The sequence below is a fragment of the Coregonus clupeaformis genome, chromosome 21, assembly GCF_020615455.1.
Source record: "Coregonus clupeaformis isolate EN_2021a chromosome 21, ASM2061545v1, whole genome shotgun sequence".
Taxonomy (NCBI): Eukaryota; Metazoa; Chordata; class Actinopteri; order Salmoniformes; family Salmonidae; genus Coregonus; species Coregonus clupeaformis.
Genome location: NC_059212.1, coordinates 35,502,331 through 35,529,090, shown reverse-complemented (window position 1 = coordinate 35,529,090; position 26,760 = coordinate 35,502,331). Strand labels below are relative to the sequence as shown.

Sequence of the window (26,760 nt, the reverse complement as noted above, 5' to 3'; positions counted from 1 at the left end):
GATCATTTTGACCCCACGGGGTGAGATCTTGCGTGGAGCCCCAGATCGAGGGAGATTATCAGTGGTCTTGTATGTCTTCAATTTCCTAATAATTGCTCCCACAGTTGATTTCTTCAAACCAAGCTGCTTACCTATTGCAGATTCAGTCTTCCCAGCCTGGTGCAGGTCTACAATCTTGTTTCTGGTGTCCTTTGACAGCTCTTTGGTCTTGGCCATAGTGGAGTTTGGAGTGTGACTGTTTGAGGTTGTGGACAGGTGTCTTTTATACTGATAACAAGTTCAAACAGGTGCCATTAATACAGGTAACGAGTGGAGGACAGAGGAGCCTCTTAAAGAAGAAGTTACAGGTCTGTGAGAGCCAGAAATCTTGCTTGTTTGTAGGTGACCAAATACTTATTTTCCACCATAATTTGCAAATAAATTCATTAAAAATCCTACAATGTGATTTTCTGGATTTTTTTTCTCAATTTGTCTGTCATAGTTGACGTGTACCTATGATGAAAATTACAGGCCTCTCTCATCTTTTTAAGTGGGAGAACTTGCACAATTGGTGGCTGACTAAATACTTTTTTTTCCCACTGTATTGTTGGTGATGAGATGATGAGGTGCAGGTGCAATGTAAGTATCTTGATGTGTTTAGACCCCAGGAAGCAGCTAATGGGGATCCATAATAAAATACAAAAAAATAAAAATACAAAAGTTTGATGTCCCTCACTTGCACAATTTTGAATTTGTTGTTTTGGGGCTAGTTGGGTATATAAGCTATACCAGCCTGTCCACCCCCCTGCTCCAGTACCCAGGCTATCTCTACAGTAAATGACAAGTCTATTTTGGGATGGAGGCTGCACCATAATAAGAACGTCAGCTACTTGGCATCATGAGGTACCAATGAAGAAAAAAGAAACACTCATAGTCAACCACCCACTGCAGGAGACTGGGGGATGTTACACTTCCCTGGATACACAATCATCATTGTAGGAATAAACATACATTTGTTGGATCTCAACGGCAAAGATAGGACTGTAAAATCTTTCGGACTGTAAAACTTTGTTAAAGTTTTAGTCCACATGTTTCAGCGCTTGTTTTACCAGCGAGTGTCTGAAGACTCAAGGTGAGAAATGTATTGCTGAAATTTAATTAACCCAGTTCCCAGTTGAAATAGCCTAAAAGGAAATAAAATGTGCAATAACTGAACAATATAAATTGTGATTGAATTAGGCCTAATTAATATAGGCCTATTTTTAAATGGGAGTCGAGTTTCTTATTTTTAGACAAATCATCTTCATTAGTGTGCTGTTCTATGTTTGTGGTGCCAGTTTTACACTCCCTAAAACCTATGTTTTTATAATTTATATACTGAATTGCAATGAGTAACTTTGTTGGTCCGAGAAGACCATATGTTATAAGTGTTTTGCCGACTATCTACAGTACATAAAACCAACTACATAAAACATGTATGATCAATTTGCATAATTGTATTGGTAAATGTATCAAGCAATATCGAATAAAGAAGCGTTTCCTTCTCTTGTGGGTGCCCTACCAAACAGCTGATCTCTCTATGCTTCTACAAATGGCAATGGACAGAGACGCGGCCCGACAGCTGAGGTTATTTTTGGGACAGGCAGCTCAGGGGAGGGAGGTGACAAAGATGGCAAATGTCACCCTTTCAAAGACACATATCTGCTCTATTTAACTGGGTTAAAACAGCATTTGTCATAATCTGCCGGTGCGCTGATGTCAGCTTTGGTAGGCTACAGGGCTAATAAACCACCTGCTCCCCTCTGGATGCACCTTTTTATGCAAGTGTGTAGGTGTTATTTGATCTTGATATGGGTCTGGTTGATGTCCTATGCGACCGTGTTCCTCAAGTCTGGTCCTGCGGACTCAAATGGTGTACATTTTTTTTCAATGGCTTGATGACTACAAATGAGTTTAATCAGGTTTGTTAGTGCAGGACTAGAAAAAAGTGCACCCCTGTGGGTTCCCAGGACCAGAATTGAAGAACAGTAGGCCTATGGCACCAACTAATCAAACTATTCCACTTCAGTAGGCTAGTATTGTTATAAGTGTAACAAATAGGCAGAAACCTATGAAATATATACTTCTAACCCCAAAATGTATTGTAGGCTATTATTTGGAATGAATGAGGAGGATGTTTTTCTATGCATCCCTCTGTCACTCTAGAATCTGCCTCCCTCTTGGGTAGCTCTGATAGCATTATTTATCATCAGTTGGACTATTTTTGTTAAAATACGATCAATTTTATGGTCGTTACTTGTGATGTTGTTAGTCTACTCTGTATCATAGTGTTTTAGTTGGAAATCTGTCCAGGTTAGGCAAATGTGCTGTACAAAATGATAAAACTGCAGATTGAATGTGTTAGGCCTACATAGAGACATTATAAGCAATATTTAAGTCAGTATTATGTATTGTTTATGTAAATGTGCACAGATACAGTGAATAGATGTAAAACAACTCTCTAGAAGGCCGAGTGATCTGCTCTATAAATGTTTTAACTACTGAGATATTATTGTTATCTGTCCATAATGCATATCTTCCATTTTGGAAAGGATGTTTTGTTGACTTCCATGGCAGACAGAGGTCACTAAAAATATCTCAGCCATAAGTGAGACATGTTAACACATTCCTCCAAGTTCCTATGAAAACAATCTTCATTTACAGCAAACAATTAACTCTACAATGGCCCATTTACAGCAAACAATTAAATCTACAAAGTTTTCCAAACTTTAGTTTTACATTATCATGTCAGTCATGAGAAGGATGAGACACTAGAGGCTGTGTAATGTCATGCAAGTGTAACATTCTAGTTCTGGAGGCAAGTGATTTAAATGATTGACAACAACATTAGAAGGATATCTCATAGTTTTGTTTGCCTTTCGTATGTTGCTACTGCACTTCTTGATATAGCCAAGTATTCTTGATTATTATATTCTCTCAATGGTGTGTTTCAATTCTAAATGACACTATTTCCTTGGTACTCTAGGAACTAGTAATGGACCAGAACCTGTTTGGAGGGGCCCCCAGGTTCCTCACGCGGCCCAAGGCATTCGCAGTGTGCGTGGGAAAGGATGCCACCTTGAGCTGCACCATCGTGGGCAACCCCACCCCACTGATTACCTGGGAAAAGGAGAAGCTACGTCTGACCTCTGGGGGCCGTTTCAAGATGGTGGATGATGGTGACGTCTACCGCCTCACCATCTACGATCTAACCCTGGAGGACAGCGGCCAGTACATGTGCCGGGCCAAAAACAATGTTGGGGAAGCATATGCATGCGTAACCCTTCACGTAGGCCTTCCACAGGAGATGGTGGCGAGGGCCCCCGTCTTTATGGTCAAGCCTACCACCGCACGTGTAGGCCTGGGGGGTGACGTTGTCTTCCACTGCCGGGTTGCGGCTTACCCAGAGCCCAAATTTGACTGGGAGAAGGACGGGCGTTACCTGGCCGAGACGAACCGCATCAAGGTGACCTCGGACAGTGACAGCAGCTCTCTGAGGATCCAGAGCGTGCGCAGCCTGGACAGCGGCACATACACCTGCCGCGCCCAGAATTCGGTAGGACGTTCTAACTCCGCTGCCGCCTTGGTCGTAGACACCCAGGACTCCCATCACCTGGGCCATGACAAGAGCACCTCCCTCCTCTCCCACCTGCAGAAGCGTAAAGAAGGGATCTCCATCTACTGCACCGCCGAGAACAGCAGCTCCACTTCCAACTCCACCACCACCTCCTCGACCGCCACCACTATGGTCACAGACGGGCTGAGCCTTCTGGGTCTAGACCACAGCAGCGCAGCACTGGTCAGCCATCTGCCCAAAGGCGTCTTCACCCGCACCTGCACGGTGACTGAAGGCAAGCACGCCAAACTCAGCTGCTTCGTGACGGGCCACCCCAAGCCTCATATCATCTGGAGGAAGGATGCGAGGAACATCGGCGAGGGACGCAGACAGATCATGTATGAGGACCAGGCCGAGAACTTCATCCTCAAGATCCTGTACTGCAAACAGAGGGACAATGGCCTGTACACCTGTAACGCCTCCAATATGGCTGGACACACCTACAGTGCCGTGCTGGTGATAGTTAAAGGTAAGCAATAAAAAAACAATACTTTTCACAAATTTGATATATTCTGTTATGTTGGTATTTCAAGAGCGATGTTTGGTTTGAATATAAATGATGTAGAATAGTGCATTTACGCCATGGATTATCATTTCAATTTCATAGTGCATCACATCTAAGTCGTCTACAAAATAAAATGTTTAGCATTAGTTTGTCCATATTCTGCCATTACCATACTCCCAAGTCTAGTTCATCACTCGGCTGTTGAGGAAAAAGTGAGGGTAGTTTTTCTATAACGTTTCCATAACAAGGCAAAGGGATTCATGATTAAGGGACATGACAATGCTTGTCATGTGGGGAGATGACCTTAGATTAACTCTCTCTCATTGCTCTATATGAATTGCTGATAATGACCTAGTATATAAGTTATACATATAACATTTGTTAAATATAGCAATGCAGGCCTGCATAACAGTGGAGTTTGTCATTCTTGTGATGTTGTGGTCCCCCTGTACCCAGGCTTATGTATGTGAAAGCATTGATTTCAAAGAGTGTTTAAAGGTCCAATGCAGCCATTTTTACATTTTTTAAATTTTACATTTGAGTCATTTAGCAGACGCTCTTATCCAGAGCAATTTAGTTAATGGATACATTTTTTTTCTTTTTTTCCCGTACTGACTCAATATCAAATAATTTCTGGGTAACAGTTAAATACCTTATTGTGATTGTTTTAAATTAAAATGGTCATAAAGAAACAAAAATAGCTTCTTAGCAAAGAGCAATTACTCAAGCAAGAATTTGACTAGGACTGTCTGGGAGTGGTCTGAGTGGGGAGGGTAAAAACAGAAAACTAGCTGTTATTGGCAGAGAGGTTTTTAACTCTTTCTTATTGGTCTATTAACTCATTTACCACATGTTGATGTCCATGGCAAGGCCATTACTCCATTCCACCAAAACAGGCAGAAATTTCAGGCGGTCTTTACAAACAGCTTTTACACTAAAAGGGCATTATCATCATTTTCACAATACACAGTATTATTCGAACCTCATAGTGTGGAAATATACTGTATATAAAACACAGGAAAATCACATTTTTGACTGCACTGGGCCTTTAAACATGATAGTGCAAGGAATCTGACGAGGTTAACTGAGTGTGTGCTTTCCTTGAGATATCGGAGAATGTCATACAGTCATGCTCTTTCTGAAATTAGTCTCAACAAGTCTTTCCACACCACAAGAATTAACCAAAGTGAGCTAAAACGTTCACCTGAGCACAGTTTTACTTTGCCCCAACATAGACTTAAACTGTGCAACTAAGTGGTGGAATGCTGGCAGCGATATGAAGGGGGAGTGTCATGTTTCATCTATTTTCTGCTGGTGATGAGTAGTTCACAGTTGCTATGATGGCCATTAGGTGCCAGAGCAAAGGGTGATTTTCCATGAGCAACTCCTGATTTGCTAGAAGCCTGGAGCATGGAAATGTATCAATGGTGGTTGTTAATCTCTGTCTCAATTTGACAGCGAGTGCAGTGCCCATGGCAGTGCGTTTGGTTGCGTCTAGTTATAATTGATGCCAGATAATGGATACTTGAGAGGCTTTGCAGGGGAGAGGGACTGTAACCCTTTATGTACCAGTGTTTCTATTAACACCAGATAATTTGATGACCCTCTGGTGCGCAATAAGCACCTCTGGGAAATGTCATTATAGAAACCTACTCAGTAGTCACAGTCCCAGCCAAACATTCAAAACACATTCAAATGATATATGGAAAGATGAAAGCAGCACATAAACGCTAACCCACAATGTAAGTGAATATGGTTTACCCTCTGTTCCTTCTCAACTGTTGTCAAAGAGCATAAGGCACTATTTAATATTTTACTGTAGTGGGCTAAACCAGGGTCACCCAGAGTGGTTCTTGGTAGTCTTAAACAAATATACCTTGAAACAAAAGTCTACACCTCACACACATGGTTATGGGCTTAAAACAAAGAAAACACCTGTACCATGTCAGATACAGTGCCTTGCAAAAGTATTCATCCCCCTTGGCGTTTTTCCTATTTTGTTGCATTACAACCTGTAATTTAAATTGATTTTTTTTTTGATTTCATGTAATGGACATACACAAAATAGTCAAAATTGTTGAAGTGAAATGAAAAAAATAACTTGTTTAAAAAATACTACAAAATAAATAACGGAAGAGTGGTGCGTGCATATGTATTCACCCCCTTTGCTATGAAGCCCCTAAATAAGATCTGGTGCAACCAATTACCTTCAGAAGTCACATAATTAGTTAAATAAAGTCCACCTGTGTGCAATCCAAGTGTCACATGATCTGTCACATGATCTCAGTATATATACACCTGTTCTGAAAGGCCCAAGAGTCTGCAACACCACTAAGCAAGGGGCACCACCAAGCAAGTGGCACCATTAAGACCAAGGAGCTCTCCAAACAGGTCAGGGACAAAGTGGTGGAGAAGTACAGATCAGGGTTGGGTTATAAAAAAATATCAGAAACTTTGAACATCCCACGGAGCACCATTAAATCCAGTATAAAAAATTTGAAAGAATATGGCACCACAACAAACATGCCAAGAGAGGGCCGCCCACCAAAACTCACGGACCAGGCAAGGAGGGCATTAATCAGAGATGCAACAAAGAGACCAAAGATAACCCTGAAGGAGCTGCAAAGCTCCACAGCGGAGATTGGAGTATCTGTCCATAGGAACACTTTAAGCCGTACACTCCACAGAGCTGGGCTTTACGGAACAGTGGCCAGAAAAAAAGCCATTGCTTAAAGAAAAAAATAAGCAAACACGTTTGGTGTTCGCCAAAAGGCATGTGGGAGCCTCCCCAAACATATGGAAGAAGGTACTCTGGTCAGATGAGACTAAAATTGAGCTTTTTGGCCATCAAGGAAAACGCTATGTCTGGCGCAAACCCAACACCTCTCATCACCCCGAGAACACCATCCCCACAGTGAAGCATGGTGGTGGCAGCATTATGTTGAGGGGATGTTTTTCATCGGCAGGGACTGGGAAACTGGTCAGAATTGAAGGAATGATGGATAGCGCTAAATAAAGGGAAATTCTTGAGGGAAACCTGTTTCAGTCTTCCAGAGATTTGAGACTGGGACGGAGGTTCACCTTCCAGCATGACAATGACCCTAAGCATACTGCTAAAGCAACACTCGAGTGGTTTAAGGGGAAACATTTAAATGTCTTGGAATGGCCTAGTCAAAGCCCAGACCTCAATCCAATTGAGAAGCTGTGGTATGACTTAAAGATTGCTGTACACCAGCGGAACCCATCCAACTTGAAGGAGCTGGAGCAGTTTTGCCTTGAAGAATGGGCAACAATCCCAGTGGCTAGATGTGCCAAGCTTATAGAGACATACCCCAAGAGACTTGCAGCTGTAATTGCTGCAAAAGGTGGCTCTACATAGTAATGACTTTAGGGGGGTGAATAGTTATGCACGCTCAAGTTTTCAGTTTTCTTGTCTTATTTCTTGTTTGTTTCACAACAAAAAATATTTTGCATCTTTAAAGTGGTAGGCATGTTGTGTAAATCAAATGATACAAACCCCCCCAAAAACAATTTTAATTCCAGGTTGTAAGGCAACAAAATAGGAAAAATGCCAAGGGGGGTGAATACTTTCGCAAGCCACTGTATAGAGTTGAAATGCATTCAATTTTGAGTTTGCATCACAATATTACACTTTATATATATCACATAAGACTGAAAAATAACAAAATCGTTTGACATAGAAACACCCAATTTTCGGCGGGTTTTGAAATAATGTTTATTAATTAATAAATTATGAAAAATATGAATAACATTCCACCCATGAAGCCACTAGGTCATTTGACTGAGCTGCCTATTTTGAAATGATGAAAAAATAGAGCTGATTATTTTGAGTGCTGATGTCTTGTTCTAAGCTTGTCCAAATGGAAATGCAGTACATAATAATAGCCTTGTAAACTCATTCCTTTATAAAGTAAACAGACAGTTAAATCGTAGAGAACTAAAGCGTTCTCTAAATGGAGATGTTTCCTTTTGTTGCTGAAAACGGAACAGCACTTGTCTATGTAATCGGCTTTCTAAGGATTGTAAATGTTCGTTTTATTTTATGAAAATACTCTGTGATTTATTGGAGCCCATAGAAATCAGTCTTAAAGAATGTGTGTGTATCACATGTTTTTACACTTCTTTCCTGAGGTGGACACATGACAAAATGCTGGCTTGGACTGGTCCAACCTTGGGTTGATGATGGATTACAGATTAAATACTTAAGTGATTGAAACTCTAGTAATGTAAAAATACTTTAAAGGTAGATTCAGTGAAATTACGTTGCGACGAGCAGCACCGGAGATATTGACATGAGCGAGAGTCACACACAGTATCTGCGCATGTGCACAGGTTCGCTTCACGCTGTGTCCAGTGTGGTAGCCCGGGCACCAAAACAGTGGAGAAGTTGAGCCTCGCGCTTCAATGCTCTTAGTTGTTGCGGCAATTGACCCCCTACGCTGTTTACGTTCTGCTGAGGAGTGAGTAAGATACTGTAATGACCCAGCTGGGTCATAAAGTAAAAGAGAGACGGGCACCAGGTGTACAGGCAGAACACAGGTTTATTCCTAAATGGGCTATTGTTCAGGCCACAACCCACGCCGCTAAACCTCGAACATACACAAATAGAACATGTCAAAATCAAGGGTCCCGAACCGAAGAGAGAGATATGAGACCGTAACCCCTATTTAATCATTCCCAAAATCCCGCGGGATTACCCATCATACCCCCCAACCTTTCCATCTGTCCTGGCATATTTAACCCCTGCTAGTACCCATGAGAACGATAACACATCCATGAACACAGAACACAATACAGGGTCGTTACATAGCCCCCTCCTTTCTAAACCCTAGCCCCTAGGGTTACAAAACAAAATCCTTAAAACGACCCGGAGGTCGCATCAGTCTCTTGTGCCTCCCCTTGACTCCCACTGGTGGACCCCAGAACACTCATCTGCCCCAATGTCATTTCCAGCACCCCCCGAAGAGGCAGCCCCCGTCCCAGGCTCAGCTTGCATTAGAGTCTCCTCGCTAGACTGTCCCCGTGTGCTCACATCAGAGTCCTCACTTCCATTCCCTACCGTTTTCCTCCCTCTGTAGGGCGCCAATCGGTCCCGGTGGACCACCACCTTCCTGCCCCGTGGGGGAACCTCCACCCGGTACGTCACCTCCCCCACTCTCTCTATCACCAGGCACGGCCCCACCCAGGCACTGTCCAACTTTGGGCACCGCCCCTTCTTGCGCGTGGGGTTGTGAAGCCACACTCGTTCTCCCGCTCCAAAGTGCCTCCCCCTAGCGCGTGAGTCATAGTGGCGCTTTTGGCGCATTCCTGCGTTCTCGAGTTGCTCTCTTGCGAAGGTGTGAGCCGCTTCTAACCGGTTCTGCAGTCGACGAACATAGTTCGGGCCAGGCAAAACCCCGTCGTCGTTATCAGGAGGGTGGCCAAACGTCAGTTCGGCTGGGGTGCGCAACTCACGACCCTAACATTAGTAGCGCTGGGGGAGCACGCAGTCGATTCCTGAACAGCCGACCTACATGCCATGAGAATAAACGGTAAGTGGGTGTCCCAATCTCTCTGGTGTTTTGAGGTAACGATAGCCAGCTGTTGTGCTAATGTTCTGTTAAATCTTTCCACCAGCCCATCACTCTGGGGATGAAGCGGAGTAGTGCGCGTCTTCTCCGCGCCTAACCGTCTACACAACTCTGAGAACACCCGTGACTCAAAGTTTCTCCCCTGGTCGCTGTGTATAGACTGTGGCACCCCGAACCGACTGATTATTCCCCCTACCAATGCATCAGCTACTGTTTCTGCCTCCTGGTCTGGGAGAGCGTAAGCCTCTGGCCACTTGGTGAAGTAGTCCATAGCAGTTAGAATCCACCTGTTACCGCTGTCTGTGATTGGAAACGGTCCAACTATGTCTACCCCCAGTCTCTCCATGGGCTCCCCTACTGGGAATTGTTGTAGGAGGGCGTGTGACTGACCTGGAGGTCCTTTCTTAGCAGCACACTCATCGCACTGCCTGCAAAAGTCCTCCACATCCCTCCTGTGCCTGGCCCAATAGAAGCCTTTACGTACGCGCTTTAACGTTTTGGAGACCCCAAAATGCCCTGCGCCTACTCCCCCGTGAAGCTGCTGTAACACGCTCCCTTGCAGCCTTTTGGGAACCACTACCTGCCACGTCATTTCTCCAGTAGCTGGCTTTTTCCACCCCCTCTGGAGCACTCCCTCAGCCACTCTAAGGACTGAGAATTTAGCCCAGAGTCCTTTGGTGACTGGTGATAGAGGGGCTACTTCCCCCATGGCGGTCATCTTCTCTCTTCCACCCACCCCCAGCACAGGACGCAGCTCTGCGTCCTCCTCCTGGCGACGCCTCCACTCCCCGACGTCCACAGCCTCAAGCTCCCGGCACTCTGTCACCCTCAGCTGACTCACCGTGGCGGTGACTCCCTCCTCCATGCACAGTTCCCTCTCTCGCTCCACCCGTTTGGCGCAGTACCCACAGCCGTCCCCTCAGCACACGGGCGGCGGGACAAGGCGTCTGCATTGCTGTGGCGAAGGCCGGCCCTGTGCTCCACCTGGAAGTCGTAGGGTTGCAGCTCCTCCAACCAGCGGGCGATCTGACCCTCTGGCTCCTTGAAGGAGAGAAGCCACTGCAGGGCGGAGTGATCCGTCCGCACCACAAACGGCAGGCCCCCAGGTAGTACTTGAAATGGCGTACTGCTGCCACGACAGCCAAAAGCTCCCTCCTTGTCACGCAGTAGCGTTTTTCAGCCTTATCAAAAGTTCTGCTGTAATAAGCTACTACGTGCTCCCCGTCAGAACCACGCTGAGCCAGCACGGCCCCCAAGCCCTCATTGCTTGCATCGGTGTCCAGAATAAACGGACGGTTTGGGTCTGGTGAGGACAGGACAGGGGCCTCCACCAGGGCACGTTTGAGGGCCTCAAACGCCCGCTGGTGCTCTTCGGTCCACTGAAAGACAGTGTCCTTCTTGAGAAGGTGGTTCAAAGGAGCTGCTATCCCCGCAAACCCTTTCACAAACCTACGATAGTAGGATGCCAGACCCAGGAAGCTCTTAACCTCTTTTTTTTCCTTTGGAATTGGCCACCCCCCTCACAGCCTCCACTTTGTCTGGCAACGTGCTGATACCCTCACCACCCAGCTGATGACCCAGGAACGCCAACTCCCTTTGCATGAAATGGCACTTTTCCGGGTGTAATTTTAGCCCCGCCCCGAGATCCTCTCCAGCACTCGCCTAAGTGCCCCCCAGTGCCCCCTCAAACGACGTGCCGTGTACCAATATGTCGTCTAGGTACACGACACACTCGTCTCTCGGAACCCCCGCCAGCACTCTGTCCATGAGCCTCTCAAAGGTGGCAGGAGCATTACAAAGCCCGAAGCACAGCACCTTGAACTGCCAATGGCCCCTATCCGTGGAGAAGGCCGTTTTCACGTGCCCCAGGCGAGAGGGGCACCTGCCAGTAGCCACTGCGCAGATCAAGGGAAGAGAACCACGAGGACCCTCTGACGTGGTCTAGCGACTCATCGATCCTCGGTATGGGGTAAGAGTCTTTAATGGTGACAGAATTTAGGCCCCTGTAGTCCGCACAAAACCTAAGTTTACCCCCTTTCTTAGGCACCATGACGACCGGCGCGGACCACGGGCTGTCTGATGGCTCAATGAAATCAGCCCGCAACATGTCAGCAATAGCTGTGGCTGCTGCTTCCCTCTTGGCAAGGGGAATGCGACGGGGCCGAATTTTAATGGGTTGGTTGTCCCCAGTGTCGATGTCGTGCTGAACCAGGTGCGTTTGCCCTACCTCATCTTCCCCCAAGCGAAGCTATCTTTAAAGTCAAACAGCAGCTGCTTTAATTGTCTCTGTTGTCCCTCGTCCAGACCTTGACAGTTTTTCAGCCACACAGCCTCAACGGCGTCGATAACTTCCTCCTTCCCCCGTCGGGCTGATGGGGTGAAGGAGCCAGTGTGTTTTGGGCTACTGGGATGCCTGTGCTTGCACCATTATGGGGAGTGAAGGTCGTTGCCGCCGGAGACAGCTGCTGGGATGGAACAACGACCAAGGGAGCAGCCGGACGACCAGTGGAGTTTCGGCAAGCTTGGAGGAAGACGGAGGGACAGCCCTGCCCCCTGCTGGCCCTCCCGTGGGCGACATTCCCACTGTGGGCCCCCCGACAGCCTCAAAGTGCCCGAAGCTAAGTCCAACTGAGCCCCACAGTTTTTCAAAAAGTCCATTCCTAGTATACAGGGTCCTGTACCGCTGCTACCCACACCGGACACCCCACAGTTCTCCCCCCACAGTCACAGACACCCGACACTTCCCTAACATGGGGGCTAGCTCCCCCGTGACAGTCCGTAGCTGGACAAAGGTCGGCTCCACCCGCACCCCAACAGGTAGTATGTCTGGTCTCACCAGGGTTACTGTAGAGCCCGTGTCGACCAGGGCCAAACATTCCACCCCCTCTACCTTGACGATGACATTGCAGAAGTCCCCAATGGTGGTACGTCCCACCACAACTACCGGACTAGGAAACACGGTGGCCGCTACACCCTGGGGAAGCAGGTCCCCACCCTCTGCCTGCACTGCTGGGTACATCTTCTGCTTACTGTGGGTTCGGGGCGGAGGAATGGGCCCGCGCTGCCCCCCTGCGCGAGAACCCGCTGTCGTTTCCCTGTTGACTGGAGAATCTGCCACACTCCCGCTGAATGTGGCCAGTCTGGCCACAACCCCAGCAGACAATGGAAGTTGAGCTGACACTGCGATGTTGTCTGGAGCCCTTCTCAATGACAAGCGGAGCGGTCTTGACTAACCCTCCCAACTCGTCGACCCACTCTGGTTTGGTGACCCCCAGCACCCCGGCCGCCGCTGCTCTCACCTCTGGTTGACTGGCAACCTCCACTCTCACTCCCTCACCCCCAGATCAGCTCCCTCTTCCTGGCTATCTCCACTGCAGCCCGCAGAGATGCTGGGTCCGACATCTGCACATGCTTACCCAGTTCGGTGGAGGAGAGCGCTCTAATGAAACTGTCCCGTGCCAGCTCGTCTTGCACCCCAATCGACATATTTGCATAAGCCCGCCTGGTCAGGCTCAGAATATCACTTGCCAACGCCTTTAATGATTCCCCCTGAAGTCTCTTTTTGTTATTCAGTTCAATCCGCAGCATGTTGGGCTGTGCATCGCTGCAAACGGCCCCCCAATGCCTCCACTAGCGCACCGTAGTCGCCCCTCTCGTCCGGGGCTAGCGTTAGCAGGCATTCCGACGCCTCCTCTGACAGGCTCAGGGCAAGCTGTAACCCTTTCGTCTCGTCAGACCACCTCCCGGCTCTAGCCAACAACTCGAATTGAGTGAAAAAAACTTCCCATTTACCTTGTCCATTGAACTTTGGAAGTTTAGCCGCTACCGTGGCTAATGGCAATAGGGCGCTGCCATCTCTGTTTACATAAGGAGGTCCAGCCATTTCCGCACGCGGTGACGTCGATATCTCCGTCGCCGTGACGTCTGTTCTGGTCGAGCGGTTTGAAGGAAAACCCGCCCGTTCTGCCATCTTGCTGACTGACAATTTAACTCCCGCCATGTGGCTCTCCAGCTCTTCTACAGCCGTCCTCGCCTGACCCTCCCGACCGGGTACACCCGAGCCCCCAACGGCCACTTTGTCCGACTCTTCCTTAACTTTCCGCCTCGCCCCGATCATCCTGACCGTAGATGCGAGTCACGCTAAAGCTAACCACGGCCTATACTGAAACAGCTAACTCGCCTAATCTCGATCTATCCCGTCGTTCGAAAGCACTTCTGACACCAATGTAATGACCCAGCTGGGTCATAAAGTAAAAGAGAGACGGGCACCAGGTGTACAGGCAGAACACAGGTTTATTCCTAAATGGGCTATTGTTCAGGCCACAACCCACGCCGCTAAACCTCGAACATACACAAATAGAACATGTCAAAATCAAGGGTCCCGAACCGAAGAGAGAGATATGAGACCGTAACCCCTATTTAATCATTCCCAAAATCCCGCGGGATTACCCATCATACCCCCCAACCTTTCCATCTGTCCTGGCATATTTAACCCCTGCTAGTACCCATGAGAACGATAACACATCCATGAACACAGAACACAATACAGGGTCGTTACAATACATTAATTTACTTACTTTTTAAAAATGTTCTGCAATCCTCCTGTGTCAGAGCCCAAGGCAGGGTATGGCATATGAAAAGAAATACATTAATTGTATAGGCAAAAACAGAAAGAGATTTACTTTTTGAGCAATTGATTTACGCATCTACCAATTTGCATAATTTCACTCACCTTCTGACAATTATTCTGCGTTCTTCCCATGATCCTCAGAGCCCAAGGTGCCGTTCAGGAGGAAGCTGCAGGATGTGGAGGTCCAGGAGAAGATGACGGCCACGCTGCTGTGTGAGGTGCCCGTCTCGGCCACACAGGCCAGCTGGTTCATGGAGGAGACGCGACTGGAGGCCTGCTCCAAGTACCGCATGGAGGAGGAGGGCACCGTGCGCCGCCTCACCATCCACAACGTCACCACCAATGATGATGCCGTCTACATCTGCGAGATGAAGGAGGGGAGCCGCACCGTGGCCGAGCTCACTGTGCTGGGTACGAGAGCCATTTTCTTGTCTCTAGTCTTCTGACAAACTTCTGATGCCTCCAATAACAAATATTAGGCAACATTATCAACATTGAAATTGTTCCTACATTATACTTTGATGGAAATACATAAGACAGAAGTTTACACTGCTTTAGTTTACAGTGAAATGTTGTGCAGTTTCATCATGTGTCAAAAATACTGTCAAAATACTGTCAAAATATACTGTCAAATATACTGTCAAAATACTGTCAAGATATACTGTGAAAATACTGTCAAAATATATTGTCAAATATACTATCAAAATACTGTCAAGATATACTGTCAAAATATACTGTCAAAATACTGTCAAAATACACTGTCAAAATATACTGTCAAAATACTGTCAAAATATACTGTCAAAACATTTAACGATGCAAAGGAGGTCTCCAATTTCCTTTATGACCTTTCCAGGGGGCAATAACCTTGGTATTTAGTTTACACAGTGTTAGTGCTGCAGTGTTGTAGACTATACTTGCCATTTGGTGACCCTTGTACTTGTCACTCACAGGCAACATCACGAAGAAGCTGCCCAGAAGGACTGTAGTGCCGGTGAGTGATACAGTGATCTTCTGCGTTGAGCTGGAGCACCCCTGTTCTGATGCCTACTGGACACGCAATGGCGAGCGTCTGAAACCGGACACACGCATATTAATTGCGTGCACCCTCAGACAGTACACGTTAACCATCAGCCACTGCCAGGCCGACGACTCAGGAGAGGTGGCCTTCATGGCTGGAGACTGCAAGACCTCCACACGATTCTCTGTAACGGGTGAGCTACAGACATAGACCTACATGCAAAGCACAGACTCTAAAGCACTTTTCCTATCACAACATCAAATTAAGAAATCCTACATTTAAATTCCCTTTTGAATAATCTGATCACAAAGGTTAACTTTATGTTCTATACATCTGCAGATACATCATATCACTGAATTTTCTTAGGGTTTATCATACATACATGAGCCAATTTGAACTATACCTCCCTCCCTCCCAGCTGCCAGAAAGCATCCTCCCGATCCCCCCATCGACGTGGTGGTGCGCAACAAGACTGACTCGTCCATCACCCTCCACTGGTCCCCCCCAGACAGTGACCGCCCTGTGCCTATCAAGGGGTACATGGTAGAGAGGAGGAAGGTGGGTGCCCAGACCTGGCAGAGGTGCAATGGCATGGAGATCAGCCCCTTTACTGAAATCACAATCCAGAATTTCACAGAGGAGGCCAGCTACCAGTTCCGCATTTCTGCAGTCAACAACTATGGCCAGAGCCAATACCTGGAGGTGCCCGGGACCTTCTACCTCGGTGAGACAGACAAACATCTTATTACTCCTTATTACTTGGTTTTATTGAAGAAGAAACTATTGGCAGTCTAGGAATACTCCTGGAGATGTATGAGGTAGACAAGAAGAATGAGGGTCTGCACCAAGGCTTGTAGGTAGAAGGTAACTTGTACGGAAGAGAAAAATAACAAAGTACACTCTTAGAAAAAAAGGTGCTATCTAGAACCTAAAATGGTTCTTCGGCTGTCCCCAAAGGATAACCCTTTGAAGAACCCTTTTTGGTTCCAGGTATAACCCTTTTGGTTCCAGGTAGAACTCTTTGGGGTTCCATGTAGAACCCTTTCCACAGAGGGTTCTACATAGAACCCAAAAGGGTTCTACCTGGAACCAAAAAGGGTTTTCCTATGGAGACATCCGAAGAACCCTTTTGGAACCCTTTTTTCCAAGAGTGTAGCATTCAACAGGTACTCACAAGCAAACCATAATAAGAACAAATATATGAAAACACCAGCATGCTACTTTTGTAATACTAATGTGATTTAACCCTTTCTTACAGAGTCCAGTGCAGAGGTGAAAACAGGCCTGATGAACAGCACAGCCATCTCAGGCGAGGAGGCCTCACTCTCCGTGGATCTGTCTGGCGTGTGCTCTGGCTTCTGGTCTATCAACGGACGCCTCCTGCGTAGTGGTGGTGACTACCTCATCACCCGCCAAAAGACCACACACACGCTGACGATCCGGACGGTCTTGATGGAGATGAACGGAGCCGTGGTCAAATTTGTGGGCGGTGGCTCTGAGAGCACTTGTATACTCAAAGTGAAGGGTAAGCACTGGAATAGGGGGCAATGTCAAGAATAAGAACTGTGAATTGAATATGCATGTCTTCATTAGCTTGATGCTTTGAGTTGCTTGTATAAATAAAATAAAATAAAATTGTATTCGTCACATGCTTCATAAACAACAGGTGTAGACTAACAGTGAAATGCTTACTTACGGGCCCTTCCCAACAATGCAGAGAGAAAGAAAATAGAGAAATAATAGAAAAGTGAAACATGTAATAATAAAAGTCATAATAAATACACAATGAGTAACGATATCAATAACACAATGAGTATAAAGGCTCTATATACAGAATCAAAAAAAGGTACTATCTAGAACCTAAAAGGGTTCTTCGGCTTTCCCCATAGGAGAAGAACCATTTGTAGAACCCTTTTGGGTTCCATGTAGAACCCTTTCCACAGAAGGTTCTACATGGAACCAAAAAGGGTTCTACCTGGAACCAAAAAGGGTTCTCCTATGGGGACAGCCGAAGAACCCTTTTGGAAGTATTTTTCTAAGAGTGTATACACTATATATACAGAAGTATGTGGACAACTAGCTGTTATTGGCAAAGAGGTTTGGAACTCTTTCTTATTGGTCTATTAACTAATTTACCGCATGGTGATGTCACCAGGCAGGCCAAAACTCCATCCCACCAAAACAGGCTGAAATGTCAGGCTTTCTTTACAAACAGCTTTTACACTAAAAGGGCATTATCATCATTTTCACTATATCACAGTATTATTCCAATATCATAGTGTGGACAAAAGTCATTTTGTATTCATGCTTTACAAGCAGTTAGGAACCTCATCTGTTAGCTGTTCTGTTGGTAGACAGTCACCATCTTTCCATTGGAATTTCCCCATACAACAACTACAATTCAATCCTCTGTAACAAGCATGGCCCTGGTAGCTTATGTGAAACCTTTATTTCCAGCTCCACCTATCCGGTTCACCAGTAAGTCAGCTCACACTGAGGTGGTGACCTGCAGCGCCCAGTCCTCCGCCCAGCTGACTACAGAGGTGTCCGATTACGATGCCCAGGTGTGTAGTGGTCCTTTGTAGCTCAGTTGGTAGAGCATGGCGCATGTAACACCAGGGTGGTGGGTTTGATTCCCTGGACCACCCATGCGTAAAATGTATGCACGACTGTAAGTCGCTTTGGATAAAAGTGTATGCTAAATGGCATATATTATATAATGGCATATATTATAAAGTCCAGATGACTGAATTCATTAACGAACAAATTAATACTTTATTGGTCTGTTAGGGTTAGGAAACTTAAAAGGGTTAGTGTAATAAATACAAAAAGACTTAAGCCCTTTTCTTTTGAATTGTTCAGATTCAATTCACTGTGTAAATCACTGTGTAATGCTGTCTCTTATGCGGATTGTGCATTTTAATGTGTCCCCTAACTCTGTAGGTGGTCTGGATGAAGAATGGACGGGAGCTGAAGATGGGCAAGAAGTATGAGTGTATAACCACTGACCACAAGAGGATCCTGATGGTACACAATGTCACTGAAGAGGACATGGGCATCTATGAGTGTGTCCTAAACGAAGACACAATGTCCCTGCAGCTTTCTCTAAAAGGTACAACAGGACAACCAAAAGATAAAGAATAAAGGTTAACCTCAACTCCTGTAGTAATCTATCATGCTAGAAAGAAGAAACCACTCCAATGTCTACAACATATTAATAACTTGTTGACACCTGGTGGAAAGTGGAAACCTGGTTTGTCAGATTCCCATATAATTGTATTACAATAGCAGAAATAGCTCCATTTTGTACAGCTTCACTGAAAACCCGTTTTGGTTATTATATTTTTTTTACATATGACAGGTGTTTTTACACTCGAAATCCAGTGGGTTATTCTTACCCTGGATCTTAAACTGACATGGCGTATGAAGTGCAACCTCTAACCTACATTGCCTACAGAAAGGCCCTCTCACACCACGTGACACACAGGGACAGGCTGGGCTGTGACAGCTAACATCAGGTGGTAGTGAGCCGTCTAGCATGGGAAAGAGCTCTCTGTCATCATGTAATAAAGTCCAATGCATCCCCCATCCTCCAACCACGCACAGGCAGACACCCACATATCATATGATTGTGCATGAAATCTAGCTGTTTGGTTATAATAGCATAATGAAATATTTGTAAAGCGAATTAATCATCACAGATAATTCTGTTATTGCATATTTTTTTGTCATATTCAATTCCATATGGGCCTTTGTTAACATTTAATTATAGCCTTAAGGTATTAATGGATTTCTACCACAAATCTATGAATTAAAAAATATCGGACAAATCAGGTTTTTGTTCTTGATGACAAATCCATCCTTGTTTCTCTTCCAGATGAAGCCAAATTCCTGAACAAGCCCAGGGGTCCCATGGGGGTGGCACCTGCCCTCAGTGGGCACCTTGAGTTGAACTGTGAGGTGTCGTCTGCCAGCGGGGTGGTGGTGTGGAGGAAGGATCAGACAGTGGTCATTGAGGACCAAAGAACCACCATTGTCTCCAAAGGGACACAGAGGAGACTGGTCATCAAGAACGCCAAGAAGAGTGACGAGGGACACTACTCCTGCGAGACAGCGGAGGACAAAGTCACATTCCAGGTCAAGATAAAAGGTAAGAGAGAGAAGGAATGTATGTAGAGCACACTGGACAAACAATATCACTGTATTCAGCTTGTATAATAACCTAGGCACATAAAAAATCTAAAATAATTTAAGCTACAAAAGGTATTGTCCCCTCAGAATCTCAGACTGCCTATACAAATATTGTTCCTGTTTTTAGTGTTCAACCCTAAAAGAAAGGTTTCTTATTTTACTGTGCCATTCCATGATTGTTCCCTCAGAAGTCCAACAGGCTGCCTTCACCAATAAGGAGTCTGTACAGAGAGAGGTGAAAGCTACTCTCTCCCAGAAAGCTACTCTGAGCTGTGAGGTGTCAGATACCAAGACGGAGGTGAAATGGTACAAGGATGGCAAACAGATCATTGCAAGTAAAACAGTCTCCATGGAGACAAAGGGCAAGAGTCGTCTGTTGGTAGTAGACAAAATGGAGAAGAAGGATGCTGGAGAGTACACCTGTGAAGCTGGAACAGAGAAGCTGGTCTTTAAAATACATGTGTCAGGTAAGCCATATATTGATTTACTGTCTATTGTCTATTTTTGACCAAGGTTGCTGGAGTGGTTGTCCATGTGCCAGTCTTGCAAATTTGAAATGTTTTCCCCCTTAGTCCTTGGAGATGGTTTGAAAAATGTACAACATTTGAATTTCTTCAGCTCTGCTCATTATCTTAGAAATGTATGGTTGTTTTGTTAGTTTCAATGTGTTATAATTGGGACTTAACAAATTGTGGGGTTATCAGATAAAATATTGTTTGTAGATATGGGCTTCATGGTTGTTTCATTGTATGATGTTGCTTTCATGGCTTCTGAGGACACCTCAATGGTACTCTGTGTCTGTCTCTGCAATATTTGTGCTGTAGGTGGTTGACTATGGCTGTTCTATAGGTCAGTGCTATTCATGTCTGTCCAGTGTCGAAAAATGATTCCTGTTTTTAGTATTTGACCCCCTACTATGCCCCTCCATGATTGTTCCTTCAGAAGCCCAAAAGGCTGCCTTCACCAACAAGGAGTCTGTACAGAGAGAGGTGAAAGCTACTCTCTCCCAGAAAGCCACTCTGAGCTGTGAGGTGTCAGATACCAAGACGGAGGTGAAATGGTACAAGGATGGCAAGCTGCTGACTTCCAGTAAGACAGTCTCCATGGAGACAAAGGGCAAGACTCGTCAGCTGGTGATAGAGAAGGTGGAGAAGAAGGATACTGGAGAGTACACCTGTGAGGTTGGAGCAGAGAAGCTGGTCTATAAGATACAGGTGACAGGTAAGGAGGATATCGACTTGCTGTCTTGTCTGTTTTCTGCCCGATTGCTGGAATGGTTGTCTGTCTGCTCTGCACATTAATGAGGAATTGGACCCTGCATGTTACTTGTAATGTTGTCTACAGCCACCAGCAGTCGTCCCCCACCTCCCACCTCCCACCTCCCACCTCCCACCTCCCACCTCCCACCTCCCACCCGCACTCTGAGCTCTTTAGCCTACTGGAGTATTTGATATCTATTGCTTCTGATATTGTTATGTAGCCTAGCTCGTTGCCTTTTTTCAGTTATATGTGACATTTCAATTGTCCATTTTTTAAATATTCTTCTACATAATCCTTGCTAATATGTATTGACTCCCTATTTGCCAGTATCTAATCAACTATCTGCTTGCACCTGTTGCGCCTGTTACGCACAGCAGGTGTGTCATCTTAAGTACATCTTCCTAATTTGTTTGAACAGCACTGATGAAGACATAAGGCCGAAACGTATGCCCGTTTTTGTTTTATTAACCTTGCACTTTTTGTATTCCTTTGAGCATGGATTAAATTAAGTACATTCTTTCTGCACTTCGGCCTCCTTGGGTTATTCCTTTTCATGGTTTTGAGTGCAAGTACTTTTTGAACTCTACATATATTTTTTATCCTACGCACCGGCTGCCTTCCATTGTAGCCTGATCGCAAACCCTCATACTGGCTTTCTGTAATGCACATTGGACATGTTTATCTTAGGAAAAGATAACTATGATATATTTAGCTCACCCCTGGGATGCTTTGGCAAGTGTACTGTTGAATTACATGTAGCTTTTGTCTCAGTCAGAAACCAATGCCTAGTTTGTTGTTGTCATAGTGTTAAAGTTGAGATTTTAGGATTAGTTGACTCCATCAGACAAAGGGCTATGTTTGGGGCTTCAAGGTTGTTCCCTTGCTTGATTTGGCTCTGGTTGTTTTGCCTTGTGGCTTATGGGGACGTCTTACTGGTCTCTGTCCCTGTTGCGGCTATTTGTCTATTCCCATTCTATATTTGAATTGCTAATGGTTGATTTACAGAAGCCCAGGCTGCCTTCTCCAATAAGGACTCTGTACAGAGAGAGGTGAAAGCTACTCTCTCCCAGAAAGCCACTCTGAGCTGTGAGGTGTCAGATACCAAGACGGAGGTGAAATGGTACAAGGATGGCAAGCTGCTGACTTCCAGTAAGACAGTCTCCATGGAGACAAAGGGCAAGACTCGTCAGCTGGTGATAGAGAAGGTGGAGAAGAAGGATGCTGGAGAGTACACCTGTGAGGTTGGAGCAGAGAAACTGGTCTATAAGATACAGGTGACAGGTATGGAGGATATATTGGATTTACTGTCTATCGTCTGTTCTAGGGCATACAGTGGGACGGATGGTTGTCCATATGCCTGTCCTACAAATATTTATCTGATAAAACTTGTCTATGACAAAGGTGGTTTCATTTGTTGAGTTGTCTTCCCAAGCTGACGTCTCCTACCATCTGTGTTGCTGCTCTAACTTATATTACGTCTGAATAGTCTGTTTCCGTGTTTGTTGCGTAGTTTGTTTGTCTCCGTACCATGTTAGAATTGCTGATAGTTGACTCTCGGTGTAGTTCTGTAGATAATTGTCTCCATGTCTGTACAGGACAGTAAGTGATGTGTCCTGTGTTTGGTGCTGATACTGTTTGACCCTAAATGAAATATTTCTGCCATTGTGCCCATCCATGACTGTCCCATCAGAAGCACAACAGGCTGCCTTCACCAATAAGGACTCTGTACAGAGAGAGGTGAAAGCTACTCTCTCCCAGAAAGCCACTCTGAGCTGTGAGGTGTCAGATACCAAGACGGAGGTGAAATGGTACAAGGATGGCAAGCTGCTGACTTCCAGTAAGACAGTCTCCATGGAGACAAAGGGCAAGACTCGTCAGCTGGTGATAGAGAAGGTGGAGAAGAAGGATGCTGGAGAGTACACCTGTGAGGTTGGAGCAGAGAAGCTGGTCTATAAGATACAGGTGACAGGTATGGAGGAGTTATTTTTTAGTTACATGCCCTATGTGGTGCGATTTAGGCTTTGGTTGCTTGAATGGTTGGCCATTTGTCTGTCCTATAAATTCAACTTTTATTCTCCTTATTTAAAGATAAACGTAAGAGATTTACCTATGTCTGAGGAGATGGTATGGGACATACACAGTTAAATTTTTAGTTCTGTTTTTTAATTTACAGCTATTTAGTTAATTTCTAAGTGTAATTGGGACCTTAGCATTTGTGAGTTCTATCTTACAAACATATAGGTTTACTTGGTTGTTTTGATTGCGCACAGCAATGTCCTTTGAATATTTTGTCTCGTTTGAATGATGTTGCTCATGGGGATATCTCAGTGCTCTGTTTTCCTATTTGTTGTTCTGGAGTGTGTCCGTCTCTATGCCACATTGGAATTTCAGATGGTTGACTTTGCTTGGCTGCTCTATGTGCAATACCTCCCGTATTTGTCCAGTCTAGAGATACAGTATGGTTCCTGTTTTTATGTGATATTGAGGGTTCTAATTTCCATCATATCCTTCAACGGTTCCTCCTTCAGAAATGAAGGCTGCTTTCTCAAATAAGGAGTCTGTACAGAAGGAGGTGAGAGCTACTCTCTCCCAGAAAGCCACTCTGAGCTGTGAGGTGTCAGATACCAAGACGGAGGTGAAATGGTACAAGGATGGCAAGCTGCTGACTTCCAGTAAGACAGTGTCCATGGAGACAAAGGGCAAGACTCGTCAGCTGGTGATAGAGAAGGTGGAGAAGAAGGATGCTGGAGAGTACACCTGTGAGGTTGGAGCAGAGAAGCTGGTCTATAAGATACAGGTGACAGGTATGGGACGATTTGAAAGCTGGCTGTCTATTGGTGTTTCTCTCAAGGTTTTGGCGGCTGAATGGTTGTCAATGTACTGTATCTGTGTTCATTGTTGTCTACAAATTTTTTCTCCTAAGGAAAGATATGCTATATTTGTCACGATCGTTAGACGGAGTAGACCAATGCGCAGCGTTGAAAGCAAACATACTTTATTAATCGAACTAACACGAACAGTGAAACAAAACAACAAACGATACGTGACATCCAAAGGACAAACCTAACTAGGAACAAACCAACTGGAAACAAGATCCCACAACTATTGTGGGAAAACAGCCTCTATAAATATGGCTCCCAATCAGAGACAACCAGCAACAGCTGACACTCGTTGCCTCTGATTGGGAACCACTCTGGCCAACACAGAAATACACTACATAGAATATACACACCCTGGCTCAACATATAGAGTCCCCAGAGCCAGGGTGTGACAGTACTCCCCTAAAGGCGCGGACTGCGACCGCGCCTAAACATCAACAACCCAGGGGAGGGCTGGGTGGGCATTCCTCCTCGGAGGCGGTTCCGGCTCGGGCTAGACCACCACCCTTCAACCATCCCCCCGTGGCGCCCCTGGTCCGGTTTGGCCCCGCTGACCGGAGCTGGACTGGACATCGTAGAAGCGGATTGCTTCAGCTCCGGTGTGGAGCAGCTGACCGGTAACTGACCAGGCACCGGTGACCCAGGCACGGGTTGTGCCGACTGACGACGCACACCCCCTGGCCTGGTGCGTGGAGCAGGGACGGGCCGGACCGGGCTGACGATGCGCACCCCTGGCTTGGTGCGTGGAGCCGGAACGGGCCGTACCGGGCTGACGATGCGCACCCCTGGCTTGGTGCGTGGAGCAGGAACGGGCCGGACCGGGCTGACGATGCGCACCCCTGGCTTGGTGCGTGGAACAGGAACGGGCCGGACCGGGCTGACGATGCGCACCCCTGGCTTGGTGCGTGGAGCAGGAACAGGCCGGACCGGGCTGACGACTCGCACCCCTGGCTTGGTGCGTGGAGCAGGAACGGGCCTTACCGGGCTGACGACTCGCACCCCTGGCTTGGTGCGAGTGGCAGGAACAGGCCGGGCCGGGCTGGCGACGCGCACCGTAGGCTTGGTGCGAGGAGCAGGAACAGGCCGGGCCGGGCTGGCGACGCGCACCGTAGGCTTGGTGCGTGGAGCAGGAACAGGCCGGGCCGGGCTGGCGACGCGCACCGTAGGCTTGGTGCGAGGAGCAGGAACAGGCCGGGCCGGGCTGGCGACAGCGCACCGTAGGCTTGGTGCGAGGAGCAGGAACAGGCCGGGCCGGGCTGGCGACGCGCACCGTAGGCTTGGTGCGTGGAGCAGGAACAGGCCGGGCCGGGCTGGCGACGCGCACCGTAGGCTTGGTGCGAGGAGCAGGAACAGGCCGGGCCGGGCTGGTGACGCGCACCGTAGGCTTGGTGCGAGGAGCAGGAACAGGCCGGGCTGGCGACGCACACCGTAGGCTTGGTGCGAGGAGCAGGAACCGGCCGGGCCGGGCTGACAACTCGCACCGTAGGCTTGGTGCGAGGGGCAGGAACAGGCCGGGCCGGGCTGGCGACGCACACCGTAGGCTTGGTGCGAGGAACAGGAACAGGCCGGACCGTACTGGGAACACACACCACTGGCCTTAAACGGGGATCAGGAACGGGCCGGACCGGACTGGCAATACACCTCAGTACCTCTCGCCGTGCCTCTACAACTTCCTTCCCTCCTCTCACCAATGGCTCCCGTAACCCGGTGGCCTTCTCTCCTCGTCTCCCATTTCGCCCTGTGCCAGCCTCCTGCTGCCCAGTCGCCCATGCCGTGTGCCCCCCCCTAAACATTTTCTGGGGTTGCCTCTCGTCCGTCCGACGACGACACTGTTGACGCCGTTGCTCCTCTCTCGCCAGGGCCTTAATCTTAGCCCATGGCCCCTTGCCCCCGAGCATGTCCTCCCAGGACCACGATTTGCCCACCTGGGCCATCGCCAACCTTTCCAGCTCCTTTCCCGGCGCTTCCTCCCATGTCCAGGCCGCCTGCTCCTGGACACGCTGCTTGGTCCTGGTATGGTGGCATCTTCTGTCACGATCGTTAGACGGAGTAGACCAATGCGCAGCGTTGAAAGCAAACATACTTTATTAATCGAACTAACACGAACAGTGAAACAAAACAACAAACGATACATGACATCCAAAGGACAAACCTAACTAGGAACAAACCAACTGGAAACAAGATCCCACAACTATTGTGGGAAAACAGCCTCTATAAATATGGCTCCCAATCAGAGACAACCAGCAACAGCTGACACTCGTTGCCTCTGATTGGGAACCACTCTGGCCAACACAGAAATACACTACATAGAATATACACACCCTGGCTCAACATATAGAGTCCCCAGAGCCAGGGTGTGACAATATTGTTGTCTGTTATGATTGTTTGATAGTGTGGAAGTCTGAATTGTATGTTTCCTGTCTGTCCATAATCCTTTAGAAATGCAGATTTTAAAAACGTATTCTGACAATATCGCTTGCTGTCCCCTTTGTCTGTCATGTGCAAGATACGTAAATTGTTTTTGATTTGGTGTTGGAATTGTTTGACCCTGAATGAAGGGTTTCTGGTTTTACCATACCCTTCAATGATCCCCATTCAGAGTTCCAGGCTGCCTTCACCAACAAGGAGTCTGTACAGAAGGAGGTGAGAGCTACTCTTTCCCAGAAAGCCACTCTGAGCTGTGAGGTGTCAGATACCAAGACGGAGGTGAAATGGTACAAGGATGGCAAGCTGCTGACTTCCAGTAAGACAGTCTCCATGGAGACAAAGGGCAAGACTCGTCAGCTGGTGATAGAGAAGGTGGAGAAGAAGGATGCTGGAGAGTACACCTGTGAGGTTGGAGCAGAGAAGCTGGTCTATAAGATACAGGTGACAGGTATGGAGGATATATCAGCTCACAGTTATTTCTGTCATCAGCTTTCAACCTCTGATGTAAAGAATGGTTCTTAAGGGTAACTGTTAGATAGGTTGGTATCAGTCCGAGGAGATGGTTTAGAAAATGTAGGACTACAGTTAAATACATTTAGTTGATATTTTTATCTCTGGAACTTAT

General features: G+C 46.8%; 1 protein-coding gene across 10 annotated transcripts in view; it reads left to right on the top strand.

Annotated features, from left to right (window-relative positions):
* Positions 1-1,027: 1,027 nt before the first annotated feature.
* LOC121535356 (obscurin) overlaps positions 1,028-26,760 on the top strand; it is a 97,627-nt gene continuing 71,894 nt past the window's right edge. For 9 of the 10 annotated variants that reach the window (XM_041842355.2, XM_041842362.2, XM_041842359.2 and 6 more), the window contains exons 1-15: positions 1,028-1,111; positions 3,005-4,103; positions 14,502-14,771; positions 15,311-15,571; positions 15,797-16,102; positions 16,637-16,903; positions 17,836-17,942; positions 18,322-18,490; positions 19,256-19,528; positions 19,758-20,036; positions 20,512-20,790; positions 21,835-22,110; positions 22,520-22,798; positions 23,358-23,633; positions 26,308-26,583. In XM_041842355.2, the coding sequence (XP_041698289.1) occupies positions 3,014-4,103; positions 14,502-14,771; positions 15,311-15,571; positions 15,797-16,102; positions 16,637-16,903; positions 17,836-17,942; positions 18,322-18,490; positions 19,256-19,528; positions 19,758-20,036; positions 20,512-20,790; positions 21,835-22,110; positions 22,520-22,798; positions 23,358-23,633; positions 26,308-26,583 (4,408 nt within the window). In that variant the 5' untranslated portion in view covers positions 1,028-1,111; positions 3,005-3,013. The remainder of the gene's footprint in view (positions 1,112-3,004; positions 4,104-14,501; positions 14,772-15,310; positions 15,572-15,796; positions 16,103-16,636; positions 16,904-17,835; positions 17,943-18,321; positions 18,491-19,255; positions 19,529-19,757; positions 20,037-20,511; positions 20,791-21,834; positions 22,111-22,519; positions 22,799-23,357; positions 23,634-26,307; positions 26,584-26,760) is intronic. The other variant, XM_045205887.1, reaches the window with a different exon arrangement.